The 22296-nt window shown below is 39.2% G+C and overlaps 1 protein-coding gene across 1 annotated transcript; it reads left to right on the plus strand.

Annotated features, from left to right (window-relative positions):
• The first annotated feature begins 1224 nt into the window (after nt 1-1224).
• LOC134657317 (phosphatidylinositol 4-kinase type 2-beta) lies at nt 1225-21301 on the plus strand. The gene is made up of 11 exons (XM_063512913.1): nt 1225-1610; nt 4154-4272; nt 9187-9387; nt 12368-12493; nt 13718-13815; nt 14711-14849; nt 15877-16019; nt 17030-17105; nt 17931-18070; nt 20343-20432; nt 21229-21301. The coding sequence occupies exons 1-10, from the start codon at nt 1385-1387 to the stop codon at nt 20428-20430; spliced, it is 1356 nt and encodes a 451-aa protein (XP_063368983.1). The 5' UTR covers nt 1225-1384; the 3' UTR covers nt 20431-20432; nt 21229-21301.
• The last annotated feature ends 995 nt before the right edge of the window (nt 21302-22296 follow it).

The raw sequence follows: 22296 nt of genomic DNA on the forward strand, positions 1-22296 counted from the left end.
ACGATTACGTGTAGGTATGTACCATCACGCTATGCAATTGTTGCGCCATTTAGGGTCCTAGCTAAATTGGTTGGGCAATACTTTCGCTATAGAAATTCCAATTTAGCAAGAACCCTAAATGGCATAACAATCCCGTGTGGTGACTGTATCTGCCTTATTTAAAAAGAGGTTAAAGCGTTTATATCGCCTATTCTATAATTAGGCCACATTCGCATAAGCGCTTTTTCAACGCTCGTGCGTATGAGGCCTTATAGGTATGTTATGTTTTTAAAGCTTCGATCAACACGGGCTTCCGAAGTTTTAAAGCACATGTTGTATTCTTATAGTAAACGTTCTCAGACGTACAATTCGTTTTTTTATCTTATTAAGTACTTAATACATATTTTTCACCTCGAACAAGGGCATTTTGCTCACTGTTTTTAAGTAGCAAAGTATTACCCTTGTTCGAGCTGCTGAGGTGAAAACTTAATTGTTGGTATATCTTAAGATTAAGAAAACATGAGTGAATAGGTAAGTGATGAAGAAGGAATACATTTTTAGGGTTCTCTAATATGTTCTCACTGCTGAGGTGAAAAGTTTTGTGAACTACACGAGATCAAAGTTATTTACATCTCGTGCGCTTTTGAGTCCCTTACTACGCTCAAGATTCTAAATTAGATTCACGAATCTTTCGCTTGCACGAGACTCAAAATAAGTACTCGAAGAAATATCAAACTGATCTGTTGTTGTACAAATAACTATTTCTTTAATAAATATGTTCCTACTCGCCTGTTACTATATTAATGGCAATGTTGTCGATTTCAATAAGACGAATTTATATAACTGCAGGAGTTTAAATGTATAGCTGGTCAACCAAATCTTGTCAGTTAAAAAAGGCGCGAAATTCAATTTTTCTATGGGACGATATCCCTTCGCGCATACATTTTTCAAATTTGCCGCCTTTTTCTACTGTCAAGATCTGGTTGACCAAGTATATAAATTACATTTTAACTGTGCCATTTTCAACCAAATTGTCGGTTGTCAATAAGGCGCTATTTCCTGAGTTTGATACTTTCTATGGTTTGATACAATACAACCTTATCGACAACCGACAATGTGGTACCCACAAAGTGGTACCTTTTGGTTAAAAACGTCACATTTATAACGATTTGATATCGATTACCTTCAATACCGATTCGCTTCACTGCACTATTTAAAAAAAAAACATTAGTCTATGCCAATTCGTCATCTGTCAGTCGCGAATTTGTCAAATTGTCACTGCTCTATAGTCTCTGCTCAGCTACAATGAATGAAGTGGTCGTGTTTGTGTAAATGATTGTGGAACAAAGAATTTACAAGACGAATTAAATGAGGCTCGGCAGAGTATCGCTGTTTAACATTACTCATGAGTACGGAAGAGACTCTGTTGAACCTCGATTTCGACAAGCCGCACAATCCAATTACGCTGCCGGATGACGGCGTGGTATCTCTGTCCAGCAGTGCTGAGGAGATTTGTTTAGTGCCAGAGGTCGGTTTCGAGGGCAACGTGGATTCCCCGGGGGTCAACCGGGAGTCGCAGCCGCTCCTGGGCGGCCGTGGCGACTTCGAAGTGTCCTACAACCATTTTCCAGGTAATTACGTGCTATTGTCACTGAGTCATGTATCCGCCTATTTATTTACCAAAAACCTAAGTTTGTGCCCACAGAACATACGGCAAGTAATCATGTTCAATTTAAAACGATTACGCTCTTTTTTTTCTAAAAATACTTGTCTCGACTTCCCTGTGAGCTTTGTATGGCTTCCATACACTGTTTATTTTATAATCCAATGATCAATGACATATAGATAGTAAAATTGACCTTGGTTTTCTGTACATATCCCTGAATACAAGGTGATAATAATTTGGCATTGTTTTGCTACTAAGTTTTGCATAATTATGTGTTCAACTTCATGCTACTGTAGATTCATTAGAAAAATAATGTTTACTCAGGTAACTTGAGTGAATATAGCCACAAGGTAAAGTACAATGTCAATTTTCAGCCAACTGTAACAATTGTAGATAGTCTTTGCAGTTTTCGCTTTGTTTTAAAAAAAATCTTCAACATGGATCAGCCTTTTCACTGTGGTGAGCAAATAAAATTTTAAAATCTCAGTAATGTGTATGTTTTCATTTTAAAACATCACATTTTGGCACTTGTTTACTTTAAAAACTATGCCATATGCTACCTTTGAACGATACTGCATGAATACTGTTGCTAATTAGTAATTACATTCTGTTGTTAGTTTAAATCTACTTATTTTAAACTTCATGATTCATAATATTTTGAAACAATATCTTACTGCAAGTTTTGACATACATATGATTCTAATCTTATACAAGTTACCAAATAAGTGAATTAAATACAATGTGCAAAGTGAAAGTTCATGTATTATATTATATTGTTTAACTTAGATTTTATAATGACGAAGCCTGTTGCGGATATCATCCTTGGTATGTTTGGGACGAAGCATGTTGCTGATTTGTATTTGTAGCCATCGGACGAAGCCTGCGTTGCAGATTTCTTACATATATAATTTTTTTTTACATATAAGAGTTTTTTCTTGAATAAATAATTTAAGTTCATGTTATTTGTACAAACTCTTACTTACATTAATATTCTGAGCTTGTTTTTTCTGATACAAAATTGACCATATTCTGATAAACTTGAATTACACATTTCAGTCTTTTATTTCATCAACTGATCATTATTATAATTACTGAATTATATGTTGTTTGCTTTTCCAACTCAGTAAAACCCTTTGCGTTTGGATTTTGAAATGGCAATTACTACAGTCCTACTTCTAAACACAGGTTGACTTAAATTTGTTTTTATTTTCGCTGCTACTTTTTTCTTTATAATCATTACTTTTGTATTTTAGAAAGAAAGACAGATTACAATCTGTATAGTTAATTTGATCGTACTATAAATAAACAACACAAATGATATGTCAAACAGAATCTCTAGTCAGCTCATTGCCACAGCAAGCTATTGGTTTCCAGTGGGAACCTAACTTGAAACTAAAATATGTTGGATGGCATTGGTGCAATAACAATGTTAGTTACCTACTTGTTAATCCATTGAAACAACATTCACCCAATAGCACAGAATAAATAATACATAGTACTAAGTACAGAAGACTCACTCTCTAACAAAACGCGTCTGTTACGACAGCACAGATATGGCCGCTAGGTGGCGACAGCGCCACGCGTGGCTTATGGCTTTCCCCAAAATTGGGGCCGAACGGATGTACTTTTAGCTACCTGTAGCAAAGCGAGGAAATCGCGGAGTGAGACACGCCTGCCAATAGTCAGCTGTAGATAAACATGCTAATTTCAATGGTCTCCGATAAACAGGTTTCACAGAATGTGTTGCTTAAAAACGAGCTCATTTATAATTGCCATTCATAATTAGGAGTGTGGCAATAAGATGGTTTCATGTGTTTTAGTTAATTAAAGCCCTTTAATATGATTATGAATGTATTCATTAAGAGTGGCACTAATTTTGATTTTAAACAGGTTGCAATATTGTTTTTCTGATGTCCAAAGTGGTGCTAACTACTTTTAAATTTGAATAATAGAATAGGAGATACATATAAGTATTATAAGTTATCATAAAGATTGAAAGCTGTAATAAAAGTTATTTTATATCGCTTTATGCTCTGTAGAAAACAGAGGAAATAAAACTCATTTAGGTACATGTTTTACAAAGAAAACAAAAAAGAAACATAGGTCCAAGGAACTTGTGTTTGTAAACTAACAATCGTACATAGAGGTAAGGCAAATGTAAAGAAACATTTTGGTAGGTAAATATCTTTCTTCTCTGGTTCCTGGTCTCAAAAAAAAAGTAAAAAATTAAATTGAAAATAGTAAGATTAGGCCTCGGGGCCAGAGGAAACCTCGAACAAGATGGGAGGATGAACTCATATTCACAGCGGGCCCGAACTGGAGAAGAGTGGCCGACGACAGACCCCAATGTAAAGAGCTAGAGGAGGCCTTTGCCAAGTGGCACAGTGAGTTATGAGACATACTCTAACTTAGAATAAAAGGGCTTAATAGATAGATAGTTAGATTAAAGCATAAGGGTCTTATTCCATAAGTGTTGTTACTATCTGAAACTCCTATTATTGTTGACAGATGACCCACAGTTCAGTGAGCTGGTATGGCAAGCGGAGGTGGCCATTGACAACAACATCTTCCCAGAGAGGATATACCAGGGTTCCAGCGGCTCCTATTTCGTCAAGAACCCTGGTGGAGTAAGTATATGTGACTTTTTAATCAACAATGTCTATAATGGTGTCGCATTTGTCATTAAAAATTATTTCGCGACCCCATTAAGGTGTCACAACCAAAACATAATAAAACCCTAATGAACCCTGAAAAAAGTATGTCTTTAACTCGATTTATAGGTAAAGTGCTCAGATATTTTAATCCCTTTGAATTATCCACTAAATAACCACTAAACAAACTGGTTTCTTAATTTTAGTGCTCATTAGATATTAGTTCATTAAGTGGCGCCGGTAGCCTAATTAGAAGAAACTCCAATTTTAAAATGAGACCTAATGAGCTTTTTAGAATCGTATTATGATTATTATGAACACTTTAAAATATTAGAAGTTCTTTTAACACAGGTATTAATGTCATGTCCCTAACGCGTACAGAATCTTTTAAATTTCAAAGTGTTTCATCTATTATCATTTCTTAATGTATTTCCTAATAAACCAACTACATAATTACTTGCCCAAATATTAAAATACCTGTTTTCCGTGTTTTAAGTATCAAAATTTCACGATACGAGGTTGAATCACGCGGCCATCGATATGTCTGAGACTTTATTTTAAACTGTTACAATTTTGTTTTGTTGTTTTCAATGAGCCATTTTTACACGGGCCAAAAATCTTCATTATAAATGGTTAGAATTAAAGATTTTAATATAGTAGCCATAGTAGGTGCAGTAAAAAATAGTGTACCAAAGCAGGCCTATGCAACTCTCCGCGCGAGCTCGGTTTTATACCTACGAATCTGTTCCCGTTCACGGTAGAAAAGCAAGCCAGTTGGTTGCCAGGTTGCCACACGCGGTCACGCATGCACGTCGCGTCGCCGCGCGCTGGAATATGCCAAATTGTGTGCGAAAGAAATGTCTTCTTCACGAACAAATAACACAGCTTGTAGTGTCGATGGATGCAGAAACAACAAAATTAATAAAAAAAACCATTTTTGCTCTTCGGATAGTACAGTATAGATAGACATTCTCAATATAAGTAGTTTATAAGACGGCGTAAACACTGCGGTTACTGCAGGGAGATATGACCTTTTAAAATGTTTCGCAGTCACTTGTCGGAATAAAACGCATAAATGGAATATTATAAGAATAAGAATCTTTTATTTGCGATAAACATTACCAGGTACATCGGTGTTCATGCGATACCATAACAACTAATTGCAACATATCTTACTCATGTATAGTTATTGTACGCTATGATTTTATATGGGAAGTTCTAATGCAAGTTGGACAATTAAAAGCTGGAGCTGGAATTAAGGCTGGAGCGGCGGCCGAGTCTCAGGCTGCAGTGAAGCGGCAAAAGTATGCCCCCCTAGGAGCAGGGTACATTTTTCTCCCTTTCGCGGTAGAAACGGCGGGCTGCTGGGGGGCGGACGCGAAAGACATGGTGCGCGACATAGGCCGTCGACTTAGGCAGAAGGGGGAGGACCCCCGCTCCGAGTCGTTTCTGGTGCAGAGGCTATCCATAGCCATCCAGCGCGGCAATGCTGCGAGTATTATGGGCACTTTTGCACCGGAAGCGTCTAGGAGCGGCAGCAATGTTTAGTTAGTAGTTAGTTTGTAAGTATGACTGACTGTATGTATGTCTTTTTAATTGTATTTGAACCTGTCTTTTACTGCAATAAACTTTATTATATTAAAACTTATATTTTAGGTAGGTATCTTCTATAGAATATAATAGTTTAAGTAGGTACCTGCTTATTTGTAAAATCATTTCTAAGCGTCGGCAACCCTAGCGTTGTGCCGGCGCGCACGGTGCGGGAAGCGGCTCGTTGAAGGTCACTCCATTGTATTTTTGTGTAGGTATCAAAACGGTAGGTATTTGCGTTTTCTTTGAGAGATAAGTATCTGTTCGTAAGAACTATTATATAATCTGTGACCAAAGTTAAACTCTGAATTGGAAAAACGACCTTACTTAGGAAACCTAAAGCACAATTTCCAGCGTAATTTTTAAGAGTTCGCTGAAATTGCCCATCAATGTTCATCTTGACAATGATTAATGAAACAAATGAACGCAACAAGGCTATCGCATCTAGGTTGCTTAATTTGCGCGAAAAAAAAAACAACGTTATAGTCATGGCGATAGAGTTCAAGGTTATTTGGCAAGCGGTTATCATTATCAATCAGTAGTCCCGAGTAGTCTTGATTCAATTGCGTTAGGTATGAATTTGTATTGCATATTAATAAGCTTGTTGTCTCATCTGTCTTGTGGCTGTTGCACTGAAAATAGTTTCAGAGAAAAAAAAGAACCTATTTTCTTTTATTAAAGACTACCGCGCGTATTACAAGCTCTCATGAAACGAGCACCAGGAAATGGTAAGAATTTAACTTGTACCAGATTACCCATAAACAATATTAAAAGTTTTAAAACCCCCTACTCTATACCTATCCCAAAAATATCCGTACTATGCCAAATACATATGTACTACATCATTTTGGAAAAGAGCTGCTGATACTCTTCAAACTACTGGATCGATTTCTATCAAACATAGCTAAGAACCACCGCCATAAAACTCGCTTTAACGTAAAAAAACCTCATCGAAATCGGTCCATCTGTTGGTGGGGAGCTACGATGCCACAGACAGACGGACAGACATTGGCGTCAAACATATAACACCCCTCTTTTTGCTTCGGGTGTTAAAAAGTGGTAAATGTTAGTTTTATTACTGTTTGTATAGTTTTAGAACTGTGTAGGTATTATTTATTAAGTACCCCTGTAACGTCTCAGACAGCTAAGCACAACCTTCAACATACGGTTCACTTTTCCTGTTACCGTGATCGAACTCGGCTTTACGAATACGATATTAGATACAACACATTTTAGGGTTCGTTAGTACTAGAAAGCTGCGAATTAGCATGGGAATATATATTAATCACGGACGACATAAAAGAGACTTTCAATTAAATCTATTTGGTACATGATTGGGTGAGCTGTTGAATTATCGCAAATAATAGGGCTCGTCCAGAAATCATGTGATCATATTTGACTATGACGACGGATAGAATAGATATAAGTAACCCTACACTGTGCATGACCCGACATGCTCTTGGCCGGTATTTTTTATGTGTTAACACATTTAGATTCTGTAGAATACCTACATACATATAATCTGCTCTTATTCATAGTATGCAGATCTGGTCCATACCAGATTCGCGTTGAATTGGAGCGTAGATAAATAAATGCTCCGACGCGGGGTTAAGGGAACTTCGAGAATGGTTCCCTTATTTGGTGTGTCGGAAACAAACTGTTCCTTGTACAGTCAGCGGCAATAGTTGCTAAGCGGGCGAGGTGTTCAAAATGATCTTGACGCGACTTTATTGTTAAGAGCATAAGAGCGTGTCAAGGTAATTTTGAACACCTCGCCTCGCTTGTATCGCGGCATTGCCTGTACCTGTATTGGTACAGCACCTGCCGCGATAGCAGAGGGCGCTAGTTCGATTCCAGCCTGGGGCACTGGAGGCCTCGTACACTTTTTCTTTATTTCAGTTTATAAACTGTTAGTTACCTACTTGATTCTTACTTTTGCCTTTTTGTCTAGTTTTAAGGTCAATGCCATTGACGACATAGGTATCTACTTCACCCCTTTTTCTGAATTTAAGTACACAAGCGTGGTATAGGTAGCAATAATACTACTTATAAATAGTTATAAATAGGAGAGGGAGTGGGCTGGACATGTGGCCCGTAAAGACGGCTCGTGGTGTAAGAGGCTGGTAGAGTGGTGACCGTGGGGAGTGGCACGCCCAGAAGGAAAATCAAAAATGCGTTGGTATGACGACATCAAAAGAACGGCTGGATCAAAATGGGTGCAAAGAGCACAAAATAGAACAGAATGGCAAAAATTGAAGGAGGCCTACATCTTAAAGATTGAAAAGGGCTAAAAAGAAGAAGAAATAGTTTACGTAGTAGTCTCGTAAGAATCGAGGTATCGTGTCGCGACCCCTTTTGATAATTCATAACAAAACACGTCATCTTACGCTTTTAACACGCATTATTATATCTCGTTTAATACAATACCTACTAGTCAAATATATCTGTCATGTTGTGACGCATGAGTAGGTATGATACTTTTAAATGTTCTGGAGTAACAGAAATAAATATGTAATGGAAAAATGCTTCATGGAGAATGCCGTATTATTATACGAGAAATATATCAAGGACAAAACACAGCAGAAGTCGCCATTATTGTCATACAATTTGCATCGTAAACTGTGCGTCCCACGACTAAACCCGGCGTGGGCGATCCCTTTCAACGTGATTCAATATTAGACGGCTTTTATTACGATTCTCGAATTTAACCAAAAAACAAACGAAGACAAATAATGTACCTATTCTAATGCCATTCTTAAATGGCATTAGAATAGGTACATTATTTGTCTTCGTGCCACTTTAACAAGAAACCTACGCCAGCAGGCATATTATGGATGGCTTTATCCACGTGATAAAAAACTCACTTTTTAACACCGCGGGATAGAAAGTGACGGATACCGCTGTCACGTAGACGAAAACGGCCATCATATGCGTACAGTACCCGTACCATGAGTCATTGACAGTGTCAAAACTCACATATACGCTAACGTCTACGTAATTTACTTTATATACGTCACCGTAAAATTGTAAACACTCGTCATATTATAATCTCGCTAGTTACATTATAAACTGACGGTAGAGAGATTATAATCTAACCTAACCTAACCTACGTTAGATTATAAACTAACGGGTTCACAATCTTACGGTGTCATATACATCTCACTTGCACTAATATGTGAGTACGAGCGAGATGCATAGAAAGTAAGTTACGTTCTCGATAGCGATTATGTCAATGCCAAACTAGTGGTTGGTAGCCACACATTTGACCACATACTTAAACCTATTTATCTTTACTTACAGAAAATAATAGGCGTATTCAAACCAAAAGACGAGGAGCCCTACGGCCGGCTAAATCCAAAATGGACGAAATGGATGCACAAGCTGTGCTGCCCCTGCTGCTTCGGCAGGTCCTGCCTGATCCCCAACCAGGGGTACCTCTCGGAGGCCGGCGCGAGTCTCGTCGACACCAAGATTGGACTCAAAATTGTGCCAAAAACTAGGGTAAGTGGGCATACTCAAGGTATAAAAAACAAAAGAACTATATAAACTTATAGACCCCATGAAAATTAAGGGGACGAAATGGATGCACAGCTATGATACCCCTGCTGCTTTTGGAGGTCCTTACCGATCCCCAACCAGGGGTACCTTTCGGAGGCTGCCAGAGAGTCTCGTTGACACCAAGATTGGACTGAAAATCGTGCCAAAAATTAGGGTAAGTGTGCAATGTGTAACAAAACAAGTTATGGATGTCGGCGCCGGGGAATTCAATACCTACACTACCGGCACGCAACTCTATTTGATACGGAATCTCTATTTGACCCGATTATGTTACAATCTCGTGACATTCTTAGGGAACAGAAGTGTCACTTTGCGCATATATTATATATTTATATTGAAGTTTTTTTTATGGTAAATGTATAAGCACGATAAAATAATTATTTGAAAAAAAAACTACTGTATAGTACTCGATGGGTACGCTGACAGATGTCATCTCCATATAATTTGTAAGCTAAAAGCGCCAAAACTAGCAAAATTGTACTGAGATGATATCTGTCACCGTACCCATCGAGTTTGAAAAATACTATAGTAAACTCATGTGCATCAAATATAAATTAAAATGGTATAAGTATGTACATATAGATAAAAGATACAACATTCTGAAATACACTTTTAATACAATACATGTAGGTACTGTACTGCCACTTTTACCTGGTCCGAACCGACGGTTTTCGTGTTCAAATTGATATAGGTCGTGTTTGTTGTATTACTTTTATGTCGGAATCATATCTTTGTAAAGTGGCCTAGCTGGTATTTTTGTAGCTGTATCTCACGTCGCCTGCGGTTTATTGTTAAGCGCGTTCCCTTCATGTAAGCTCAGGCTTTCCAGACGATACTAGGTCAGCCGTGTTTGTTTATGCGGACATACACATTTTCAAAGCTCAATATTTATTTGATTCTGTACATATATTGTAAATTGTGCGAGGTGTGCAATAAAGAGTATTGTATTATTCAGGTCTTTCGTCAGATTGGCCTTGTGTTTATCATTATAACATATATCACACTAGCGACCCGCCCCAGCTTCGCACGGGTTAACAAGTTATACATAAACCTTCCTCTGGAATCACTCTATCTACAAAAAAAAAACCGCATCAAAATCCGTTTCGTAGTTTTAAAGATCTAAGTATACATACAGACAGACAGACAGCGGGAAGCGACTTTGTTAGTAGCGAGCGTACTATGTAGTGATGACTTCACTAGAAGCCAGTAATAATTTGATGGGTTATATACACATTTAAAACTAAATTTTGTCACTTCTCTGGACAATATAGCTAACAGGAGGTACAATTTTTGTTTGCAAATCTGTATACGACCCAAGGACCACTTTATACAAATAAGCGCTGAATGAAAAAAATTGGTTTTATTGCTCTTAACTTTGGGTATCTCCATAGGAGAGACGAGAACCTAATTGATATGTATGACCCTAATTATTTATTTATCGTATGGCAATAGGTACACACACTTATTAAATTAACAGTTAACATCAAAATGTACAATTCCGCAGGTACAAACTCGCGTTATATTGTCAGGTTTTTAAAATTCTCAACTACATATTGACCCTAATACATATTGTGTACATGGTTTTAAATTTAATCGTTTTATACGTCGACCAAAGTGCCACCTATATCCATTATATTAGGCTTTATTTTATTAGGGTACCTACTTCCCATACGCAGAAAGGCTTTCTTGCCGGGTCTGGCGCTGAGTAATTTGGACGCATACGTTGCGTCACGGCATTCGATCCTTGCATAGTAATCGCGCGACCGCTGAGATACAGATCGATACGCGCATTGTTTATAATGCTTATCGGTTAACGTGACTGATAGCTGCGGCGGTAGCACGGTCGCATTTTTATCACTTGTCACCATGCCTGTCACGTTCTAGCAAGTATGTAAATGCAAAAGGGACGGGCATAGTGACAAGCGATCAAAATGGAACCATGCTGCGCCCGCTGTAATCAGATCAGACGTACCTGTTATTACTTATAGGTAGCATTGGTGCAAAGAATACTGTCCAGGCGATTTAGAATGCTATTTTAAAATGAAGAGAGTCGTATATTGCGTGTGCCTGTTTTATGATTCAATCAGATTAATGTAAGTAGTGACGAAGATTTTTAGTCTCTGTATATTTTTGGAGATGCACAGTTCGTGCTTATTGCAAATAAATAGTCGATTGTGTATAATATTTATGGATTTAATTTTTTTTATACAATAATGATATAACTAAATATTTATTCAGTCTTGAGAACGCCATTTAGTATTATTGGTTATTTTTATACTGGCGACGGACGAAAGGAGACGGCATGTATGCGTTTAGGGTGAGAGACTGATTGAGTATTTGTTCACACGGATCAATTTTCCCAATTGTCGCCAAAACGGATGATCCAATTAAGCTGCGGATTTGAGTAGCTGTTATATTTTGTCGGGGTTTTTTAAATATAGAATTATGTCCCATATTTCTGATCTGATAATGGATACCGAACGTGGCCATAGGAATTATGTGACAAAGCAACGTATACTCGTCGCGTTTGGGTTTGTTGGAATTGCCTCAGCGACTATTGAAAGCTTGAAAGGAAACTACCGTTGGCGATAAAAGCTTGTATCAGAAATTCTCTTTTTTAGGGTTCCGTACATCAAAAGGAAAAAACGGAACTCTTATAGGATCACTCGTGCGTGTCTGTCTGTCTGACCATCCCCCCCTTTATCTCCGAAACTACTGGGTTTAGAATTTTGAACAAAATACACAAAATAGTTCTTTACCTACAGATGACAGGAAAACCTATTAGAAATGTGCAGTCAAGCGTGAGTCAGACTTAATGTACGGAACCCTTACAACACGAGTCCGACTCGCATTTGGCCGGTTTTTCTTTTTTTTTTACTTATTGTGCTGCCATCTAATTCCAAATATTTGATATTAATCGCAGGTGGTGAAACTGGTGTCGGAAACGTTTAACTACTTGCGGATAGACCGGGAGCGCTCGCGGCTCAAGCGGGCCATCACCGAGCAGTTCCCCAACCTGCGGTTCAACAGGATGGGCCTCCCGCCGAAGGTAACTATTGTGCAGTCTGTGCGGAAAGAGAAGACTCGTGGAATGTATTGGGCCCCATACATTCCACGACTCTTCTCTTTCCGCACAGACTCTAATAATTTATTCATTTATTGATTGATAAAATGGTACAACACATTTTACATGTCAATGCTTACACTATAATTACAGTATAGCAAAGCAGTTTTTTTTTTCGATGTGGCGAGCGCACAGCTCTTGTGAACAAGGACCCCGCTAAAAGGATACGGGCGAGCCTTGCTCATATGCATATCTGTCGCCAGTTTTCCCTTAGTCGCCTTATACGACACCCACGGGACGAGATGGGGTGGTGCTATTCTTTTCTGATGCCGGCACCACACGGCACTCAACATGTGGGTTGAAACCATCTAGGGAGGCGTGAATGCCCTATTATAACAAAAAAAAAATAGGTTACAAAAAGCGGGCGTACATATACTTGGTCAAGCTCTTGTCAGTAGAAAGAAAAATTGAAAAATCGCGGGTTAGCAACACTACGTTTGTGTTGTTCGAAAATCGCGTGTCATTTATATCTTATCTGTGGAACTGTTTTGTTTACATTTCATCGTTGTTCGATGTACATTGCTGCTTTTTGTTCGTTTCCTACGGATACTATACTTTAGTTTGCTTTACATTGCTACTGACATATCCGGCTTGACATACTATATGTAATCATAAAAAAGGTAAAAACAACATAGTTACAGTACCTTATCCTAAATAGGTTGTTTATATTGGGCAGTGAGGTAACTTTAAAAAAATATAGAATATAGATTTTTTCCTAGCTACTACGGTCATATTTTGAAGATAAAAATAAGAAAAAACCGGCCAAGTGCGAGTCGGACTCGCGCACGGAGGGTTCCGCACCATCAACAAAAAATAGAGCAAAACAAGCAAAAAAAAAACAAGCAAAAAAACTGTCACCCATCCAAGTACTGACCCCGCCCGACGTTGCTTAACTTCGGTCAAAAATCACGTTTGTTGTATGGGAGCCCCACTTAAATGTTTATTTTATTCTGTTTTTAGTATTTGTTGTTATAGCGGCAACAGAAATACATCATCTGTGAAAATTTCAACTGTCTAGCTATCACGGTTCGTGAGATACAGCCTGGTGACATACGGACGGACGGACGGACAGCGAAGTCTTAGTAATAGGGTCCCGTTTGTGACCCTTTGGGTACGGAACCCTAACAAAGCATGTTTGTATGTTGGCAGGCGGGATCGTTCCAGCTGTTCGTGGAGGGCTACAAGGACGCGGACTACTGGCTGCGGCGCTTCGAGCAGGACCCGCCGCCCAAGCACGTCATGACCAAGTCAGTGTTTCTTGTTACGTCGAAATGGCGCCTTTGCTCTGTGCTGTCACAGACGTTCCAGACACCTCATCAAAACCTATACTTCGTTTTTTTTAGCATTAGAAACTTGGTAAACAATCTTGATGTGTCTTTTAATTGAAAAACACATTTTAAAAATAAGTTATGGTAAATATGTAACAATTATGAATCTAATACGATCTTTTATAGTCTTCTGCTTTCATAAGTAATAGTTATTGATTTTTAAAAAGTGTTTTTCAATTAATAGACATGTCAAAATCGCTTACCTTCTTTCAAGTTCTTTCTAATGCTAAAAAAACGAACTATAGTAGACGTAACTAAAATATTTGAAACTCACGTCTGAACAACTGCTGTCTACGTTTCTCTATTAATCTTCTGGTGCTTTATTTCATGCATGGTGTAAAATAAGTTTAATGAATGTTATGAAAGTGACGGAAGCGAAAGAGGTATGTCAGAGCCGTAGCAAGTGGAAATACGTGGTCTCTGCTTACCCCTCTGGGAAATAAGTGTATGTATGTATGTGTGGTGTAAAATAATTTTGTTTTGAATACAGTCAAGTACCCTATTGTAAGTTATTTTTTTATATAGGGCCCTTGGCTTCAGTTATGTAAACTGCTCTATCTATATTTGAGTGACTCAACTATTTCTTGTTGTTATTCTGTCCCATCAGCGAGGAGTCAATCACAGATTGTTAGAAGAACTGCTGTACCATGTTCTACTAACATGCTCAGTAGATGTCCCATTATGGAAAGGTCTTATTGCAAGTTTGGTTCATTGAAATACGAAAAACCTAGAATTTTAAGAGTGACTCAGGAGACCGTAACCACAGCAACGTGTGACAAGAAAAAGTTGATTAATCCATTTACTTAAATTCCAGGTTCCAGCTACAGTTCGAACGGCTGGTCGTGTTGGACTACATCATAAGGAACACGGATCGCGGTAACGATAACTGGTTGATCAAATACGACGCGCCGCAGCCCACGCAGCGAGGGGATATCGACATGACCGACCCGAGCGTAAGTTACATCATAAGATCATAACTACAACATAAGGTATTTTTAGGGTTCCGTACCCAAAGGGTAAAAACGGGACCCTATTACTAAGACTCCGCTGTCCGTTCGTCCGTCCGTCCGTCTGTCACCAGGCTGTATCTCACGAACCGTGATAGCTAGACAGTTGAAATTTTCACAGATGATGTATATCTGTTGCCGCTATAACAACAAATACTAAAAACAGAATAAAATAAAGATTTAAGTGGGGCTCCCATACAACAAACGTGATTTTTGACCGAAGTTAAGCAACGTCGGGCGGGGTCAGTACTTGGATGGGTGACCGTTTTTTTGCTGGTTTTGCTCTATTTTTTGTTGATGGTGCGGAACCCTCCGTGCGCGAGTCCGACTCGCACTTGGCCGGTTTTTTTAGCCTGTGTTGTCCCACTATTGGGCAAAGGCCTATCTCTACCTTCCACCAGGCGTGGCTCACTCCGCGATTACGTCGCTTTGCTACAGGTAGCTAAATGTACATCCGTTCCACACCAATTTTGGTGGCTAGCCATAAGCCGCGCGTGGCGCTGTCGCCACCTAGCGGCCATATCTGTGCTGATCGTAACAGACGCGTTTTGTTAGAGAGTGAGTCTTCTGTACCTAGTAATATTATTTATTCTGTGCTTCCACGCGTCTCGTTCTTTGGCAATATTAGGCCAATCTTTCCGAAAGACGTTAAGATCGTGCGCCATCTCCTTCGAGGTCTGCCGTGACGCCGCACTACGTTTGGTGTCTACAGGTTCAAAAAATCTTTTTCCTACACTCCTAAGGCCCAAAGTCCTATAGTATTAGGTACTTCAGTTAATAAAATTTAAACGATAGGTATTCAATTGGAACAAAGTGAACTCATGAACCGTGATAGATAGACAGTTGAAATTTTCACAGATGATGTAATTCTGTTGCCGCTACAACAACTAATACTATAAAGTACGGAACCCTCGGTGGTCGAGTCCGACTCGCACTTGTCCAGGTTTTTTTTTATTTTTTCTCGATCTTACAGAATTGGCAGACGCCGGAAGTGTCGATAGCGGCCATCGACAATGGGCTGGCATTTCCGTTCAAGCACCCCGACTCGTGGCGAGCGTACCCCTACCACTGGGCCTGGCTGCCGCAGGCCAAGCTGCCTTTCTCGCAGGAGACCAAGTGAGTTCACTCTCTAATCGCTAAATATACTGGACTTTTAGTGGTATAAGGTAATTCAAAATTCATTTATTTATTACTTTTGTGGGTTCACAATAGGTCTTATAACTAAAAATCAGTAATTTTACCACAAACCCTGTCAGGGCACTGCATTATTATTTAAATCTTCAATCTTCTCGGGGCAGAGGTGTAGGGTTGGAGCCGGTCTACCTAGCTTTATTTGACGTTCATAAGCGCATTGTAATTATGCCTACTTACAACTATCTTCTATCTTTATCTTTTATTGTATTTATAAACTAAAAAAAATTGCATACAAAATTTATAACATCTACCGTGCAGAAAAAGTTGTGATTAGATAAAGGATCGGCCGCACCAACTGCTTAACGGCCTGGCCACGACATTGCGCGACTGGCTTCGGCTAAGGCGACAACCATAGGTGGGAACGAGACACAGCGATCGGACCTTTCGTTCCCACCACAGACAAGACATCCTCTAGACTGAGCATAGTAACGCTACCCCCTCTGCCACTTATACGGTAGTTTTACTCCATCTTCGAGTCAATCCCGTGCCGTGATTGGTCCGTGTTTTTGAACGGACCAATCACGGCACGGGATTCGCTCACCTCGTCCCCCCGCACCCCCGTATTTTTGGCAGCATCGGTTTCATGAAATAATTGCTCTAAACTCCGTCTAGAGGATTCCTAGTCTGTGGTTCCCACCTATGGTTGTCGCCTTAGCCGAAGCCAGTCGCACAATGTCAATATCAGCCTGTCAGTTAAACGCAAAACGTGACAGTTCCGAACAACTGACTGATAGTGGTCAGTCCGGCGAACTGGTAATCTGTAGGCCCCTTAACCGTTTGACCGCCACAGACGTGAAATATTAAATTTCATGCATTCCAATAAGGTTTACGATGGCGCGTTATATACTGGCGTTCAATGGGTTAAAATTATATTTAAATACTAAGTAAGCTTTGAATACCATCCTTACTTAAACAGTGTATTATTGTTTCAGAGAGCTAGTACTTCCGTTATTATCAGACATGAACTTCGTCCAGGAACTATGTGATGAATTAAATTTATTATTCAAAGTAAGTATATTAACCTCGAAAAATGATAACAGTAATTCCATATAAACTATTTAAATAACTGTGCAGTCAAGTGTGAATCGGACTTAATGTATGGAGCCCTTGGAACGCGAATTCGACTCGCACTTGGCCGGTTTTTTTTTCTCCCCGGGTCCAATCTGGGCTAAATTTATGTTTGCAACTATAGTTTTTTTTTTTAGCCTTAGAAAAAGGTAAACAATCTTGATGTGTCTTTTAATTGAAAAATACGTTTTAAAAATAAGTCGCGGAAATATGTAACAATTATTAATCTAATACGATCATTTAATATTCTTCAGCTTTCATAAACAATAGTTACTGATTTTCAATAAGCGTTTTTCAATTAAAATACATGTCAAGATCGCTTACCTTTTTACTAATGTTAAAAAACCGGCCAAGTGCGAGTCGGACTCGCGCACGGAGGGTTCCGCACCATCAAGAAAAAATAGAGCAAAACAAACAAAAAAAAAACAAGCAAAAAAACGGTCACCCATCCAAATACTGACCCCGCCCGACGTTGCTTAACTTCGGTCAAAAATCACGTTTGTTGTATCCCCACTTAAATCTTTATTTTATTCTGTTTTTAGTATTTGTTGTTATAGCGGCAACAGAAATACATCATCTGTGAAAATTTCAACTGTCTAGCTATCACGGTTCGTGAGATACAGCCTGGTGACAGACGGACGGACGGACAGCGGAGTCTTAGTAATAGGGTTCCGTACCTAGGGTCCCGTTTTTACCCTTTGGGTACGGAACCCTAAAAACGAACCATAGGGTAAGTTATAGTAATACTTGTATTGTGTGTTACAGCAGGACAAAGGGTTCGACAAGGGCCTGTTCGAGCGGCAGATGTCGGTGATGCGGGGGCAGGTGCTCAACCTCACGCAGGCGCTCAAGGACAACAAGAGCCCCGTGCAGCTGGTGCAGATGCCCGCCGTCATCGTGGAGAGGTACGTGGGCCATACCGAAAGTTTCTGGATTCTGATATATGAGACGACTTATTTTTAGGGTTCCGTACCCAAAGGGTAAAAACGGGACCCTATTACTAAGACTCCGCTGTCCGTCCGTCCGTCCGTCCGTCCGTCTGTCACCAGGCTGTAGCTCACGAACCGTGATAGCTAGACAGTTGAAATTTTCACAGATGATGTATTTCTGTTGCCGCTATAACAGCAAATACTAAAAACAGAATAAAATAAAGATTTAAGTGGGGCTCCCATACAATAAACGTGATTTTTGACCGAAGTTAAGCAACGTCGGGCGGGGTCAGAACTTGGATGGGTGACCGTTTTTTTGGTTTTTTTTTTTGCTTGTTTTGCTCTATTTTTTGTTGATGGTGCGGAACCCTCCGTGCGCGAGTCCGACTCGCACAGCCGGTTTTTATTTGAAGAACCCCATACTGTAGACCCTCGGGAAAACCTCGGAAGGGAGCTCATTCCACAGCCGGAGCGTCCGCGGGAGGAAATACCATACTGAAAGTTTCTGAATTCTGATATATGAGACGACTTATTTTTTCTAAGTGGCCAGTCCAGGAATTTTCAGTATGCCCTAAGTAACATACTCTCTCAAGCCATTTCCGTCAGTAGAAAACAAGGGCAAATTTAAAAATGTAAGCGCGTTGAGTGTCGGTCCAGAAAATTTGAATTTCGCGCCTTTTTCTACTGACACACTTGTTTGACCGGCTATCATCATCTTCCTCGCGTTGTCCCGGCATTTTGCCACGGCTCATGGGAGCCTGGGGTCGGCTTGGCAACTAATCCCAGTAATTGGCGTGGGCACTAGTTTTTACGAAAGCGACTGCCATCTGACCTTCCAACCCAGAGGGTAAACTAGGCCCGTATTGGGATTAGTCCGGTTTCCTCACGATGTTTTCCTTCACCGAAAAGCGACTGGTAAATATCAAATGATATTTCGTACATAAGTTCCGAAAAACTCATTGGTACGAGCCGGGGTTCGAACCCGCGACCTCCGGATTGCAAGTCGCACGCTCTTACCGCTAGGCCACCAGCGCTTCTTGTTTGACCGGCTATATTAACACAATTTTTGCTTTGACCGCCATATACATCAACTGACGTGCGCGGCTACAGCCCAATATCAACCTTCGTGCATTCCGATAAGGTTCACGATGATGTGACGCGCGATAGCCGTAGCGGTCAAAGGTTTAAACCGCTCGAGTTTTAATGGACGCAATATCACGTCTGAAACGACAATCAAAATTCGATTTTAATTTTATGACTTCTAGGTCGTTTTTCGGCTGGTAAATCTATACCAGTGAGACTACAGGGGTTAAGTTTCAATCATCAGAATAAGCTGATATAATTTTGTAGCTATGCGATCAATCCCTAGCTTGAATAATGTAATAATATCTGGGAGACCGAGCTTCGCTCGGAAAACATATAAAAACTCAAAAATGCGCGTTTCTCCAGAGATAAGACCTAGCTAGATCGATTTTTCGGCTCTGAAAACCCCCATATGAGCGTTTTCCAAAAAAAGTGTACATCTCATTCATGTCTTCAAAATATTGACTTCTTGGGCTCATTTTACTCAGAATCATTTGCACATTCACGCCTCATACATGAAAAAATGTGTCCCAAAATTTTGTATGAAAAAAAAATTTTCCAGTGCGTCACGTTCATACAAATAAATAAAAAATTCATACAAGAATGTGACGATCTGGAAAGGAATTTTTTGGACACATTTTTTCATGTACGAGGCGTGAATGTACAAATGATTCTGAGTAAAATGAGCCCAAGAAGTCAATATTTTGAAGACATGAATGAAATGTACACTTTTTTTGGAAAACGCTCATATAGCAAATTTCATCGAAATCGTTAGAGCCGTTTCCGTGATCCCCAAAATATATATATAAATAAATAAACAAGAATTGCTCGTTTTAAGGTATCAGATAAATAGATAGATAGATATAGTTATTATATTCTCATGGTGACGCTTTAATTTCTTACTTCACTCAAAATTCCACACTAGAATTCTTCACTGCACCCAAGATTCTATTCTGAAATTTATCGCTTTGCTGTGGATTCAAAAATTTGAAAACCCATCCCTAGCCACTCACTTAATATTTTTCAGCAAACTCTACTGCCTAGGTAATTAGGGTCATGGATGGTAGCTACAGCTACCAAAAGCAAGTAACTGCCTTGACGAGCTTTTGTATACTTTTTAATACAATCATTACAATTTTACAATGTACTAATGTGTTGTTTGCAGGTCCAAAAGCGGGTCAACGTCCTCGCGGTTCTTCGACTCGTTCCAGCAGCGCTTCCAGCACAAGTCACCCTTTTTCTCCTGGTGGTAGCGGTGAGTTCACATATTGTACCACTATTTTCTTTAACCCTTTGACCGCTAAAGACGTCAACTGACACGCGTGGCTACACCTCCATATCAATCTTCGTGCACTCGTGCAAAGGGTAAAACATAGACACGCTAATTTGTAAAACTGATCAAACCTTTGTTAAATTTTGTTTCTATCTAACAAGTACAAATGTCAAAGGACAGAAAAAGACAAACAGTTATTAAAGGCTTGTTAAATTTGACAGACGTTTATGAATAATGCCAAAGGTCTAACTATATAAATAAATAAGATAACAAAACAAGAGTCATCCTGTTTGCTTCTTCTAATTTGATAAAGAAACGTAGATCGCGATGTACAGCTTCGTACATAACGCGGTAACTCCGGTTACCAAAAGTTGAAGTCTGACAATGCGGTTGGCAACTGTCAAAGGTTTGCATAGATGGCGCCACCATAGCTTGCCCCTTTTTCTATGAGATTTGGCTTAAAGGGCTGGCATTCAGGGCATTAAAAAAAACAAAAAAATGACTAAATTCTAGGGACTGACAGGGCAAGCTATGATGGCGCCATCTGCTAAATACTTCGACCGGCCAACCCCATTTAGTTACTATACACAACATAATATGGCGATGGCAATAGCGCCATCTACTTTAGCTGTGAAACTCGGGACATGTTTTTTCGTAAACTGTAAATGACATTTACTGTTAATGAATCTCGGTTAAAGTTGGAAATCAAATCACAAATCATAACTAGTTTACTTATACTGTTCTCTCTCCAATATGTGACTTTTCTTTTCTTTTTCAGACCTAAACAAATGGTGATAATACGCGGTGAACCTATTATATATTAGTAAAACAATTGTATGTATATTTATGTAAAGTGTCATTTTATGGAACTTGCTATGTAAACAAACCGCCATATTAAAACTGTCCAAAAATAAGAATTTACTAGTGGCTTTTGTAAATTTACATAGTTAGCAAGTTCCATAGAATGACACTTTATGTATTGATGTAAATTAGCGCATATTAATTTAAACTAGGTACTGCTGGATTTGTGTAACTTAATTTATACTATAATTTTATATCTACTTAAAAATTTACAACTTATATACATTGGCACGGCGCCTATCTTTTGAATTGAATATTGGTTTCCTAATGTAAAGTTTGTGACATTTTTAATTGTCATTTATTTCCTGAAACCGTTAATTATAAACCTAACTGGTTATTTGTGATGGGTTTACTAATAATAAAGAGTTATTGATTGTCATAGAGAGGTCAAATCTAAGAAATAGATGTGCACCATTGTTTGACAGCTGTAACAGATGGCGCTGTACTGTGCTTTTTAGGGTTCCGTACCCAAAGGGTAAACACGGGACCCTAAGACTCCGCTGTCCGTCCGTCCGTCTGTCACCAGAGATACACTCACGAACCGTGATAGCTAGACAGTTGAAATTTTCACAGATGATGTATTTCTGTTGCCGCTATAACAACAAATACTAAAAACAGAATAAAATAAAGATTTAAGTGGGGCTCCCATACAACAAACGTGATTTTTGACCGAAGTTAAGCAACGTCGTGCGGGGTCAGTACTTGGATGGGTGACCGCTTTTTTGCTTGTTTTGCTCTATTTTTTGTTGATGGTGCGGAACCCTCCGTGCGCGAGTCCGACTCGCACTTGGCCGGTTTTTTTTGTGTGGTCACTGAATTGTCAAACAACAACTTTTGGCAACCAAAGCTACCGCATATCGTATGGAGCGGTACAGCGCCATATGTATCCCCTGTCACATTCGAGGCAGGAATTTTTCTTAGACTTTACTCATCTTACACAATCAATGGATCTTTGCTAATAATAAATAAATTATTCTAGGAAATA

This window comes from Cydia amplana, chromosome 1 (assembly GCF_948474715.1).
Source record: "Cydia amplana chromosome 1, ilCydAmpl1.1, whole genome shotgun sequence".
NCBI lineage: Eukaryota > Metazoa > Arthropoda > Insecta > Lepidoptera > Tortricidae > Cydia > Cydia amplana.

Excerpts from the sequence above, each read along its gene's own strand:
- LOC134657317 (XM_063512913.1), top strand. The coding sequence starts at position 1,385 with ATGAGTACGGAAGAGACTCTGTTGAACCTCGATTTCGACAAGCCGCAC. Across the intron at positions 12,494-13,717 it reads GGATGGGCCTCCCGCCGAAG|GCGGGATCGTTCCAGCTGTT; the intron begins GTAACTATTGTG and ends GTATGTTGGCAG. Across the intron at positions 14,850-15,876 it reads TCGACATGACCGACCCGAGC|AATTGGCAGACGCCGGAAGT; the intron begins GTAAGTTACATC and ends TCGATCTTACAG.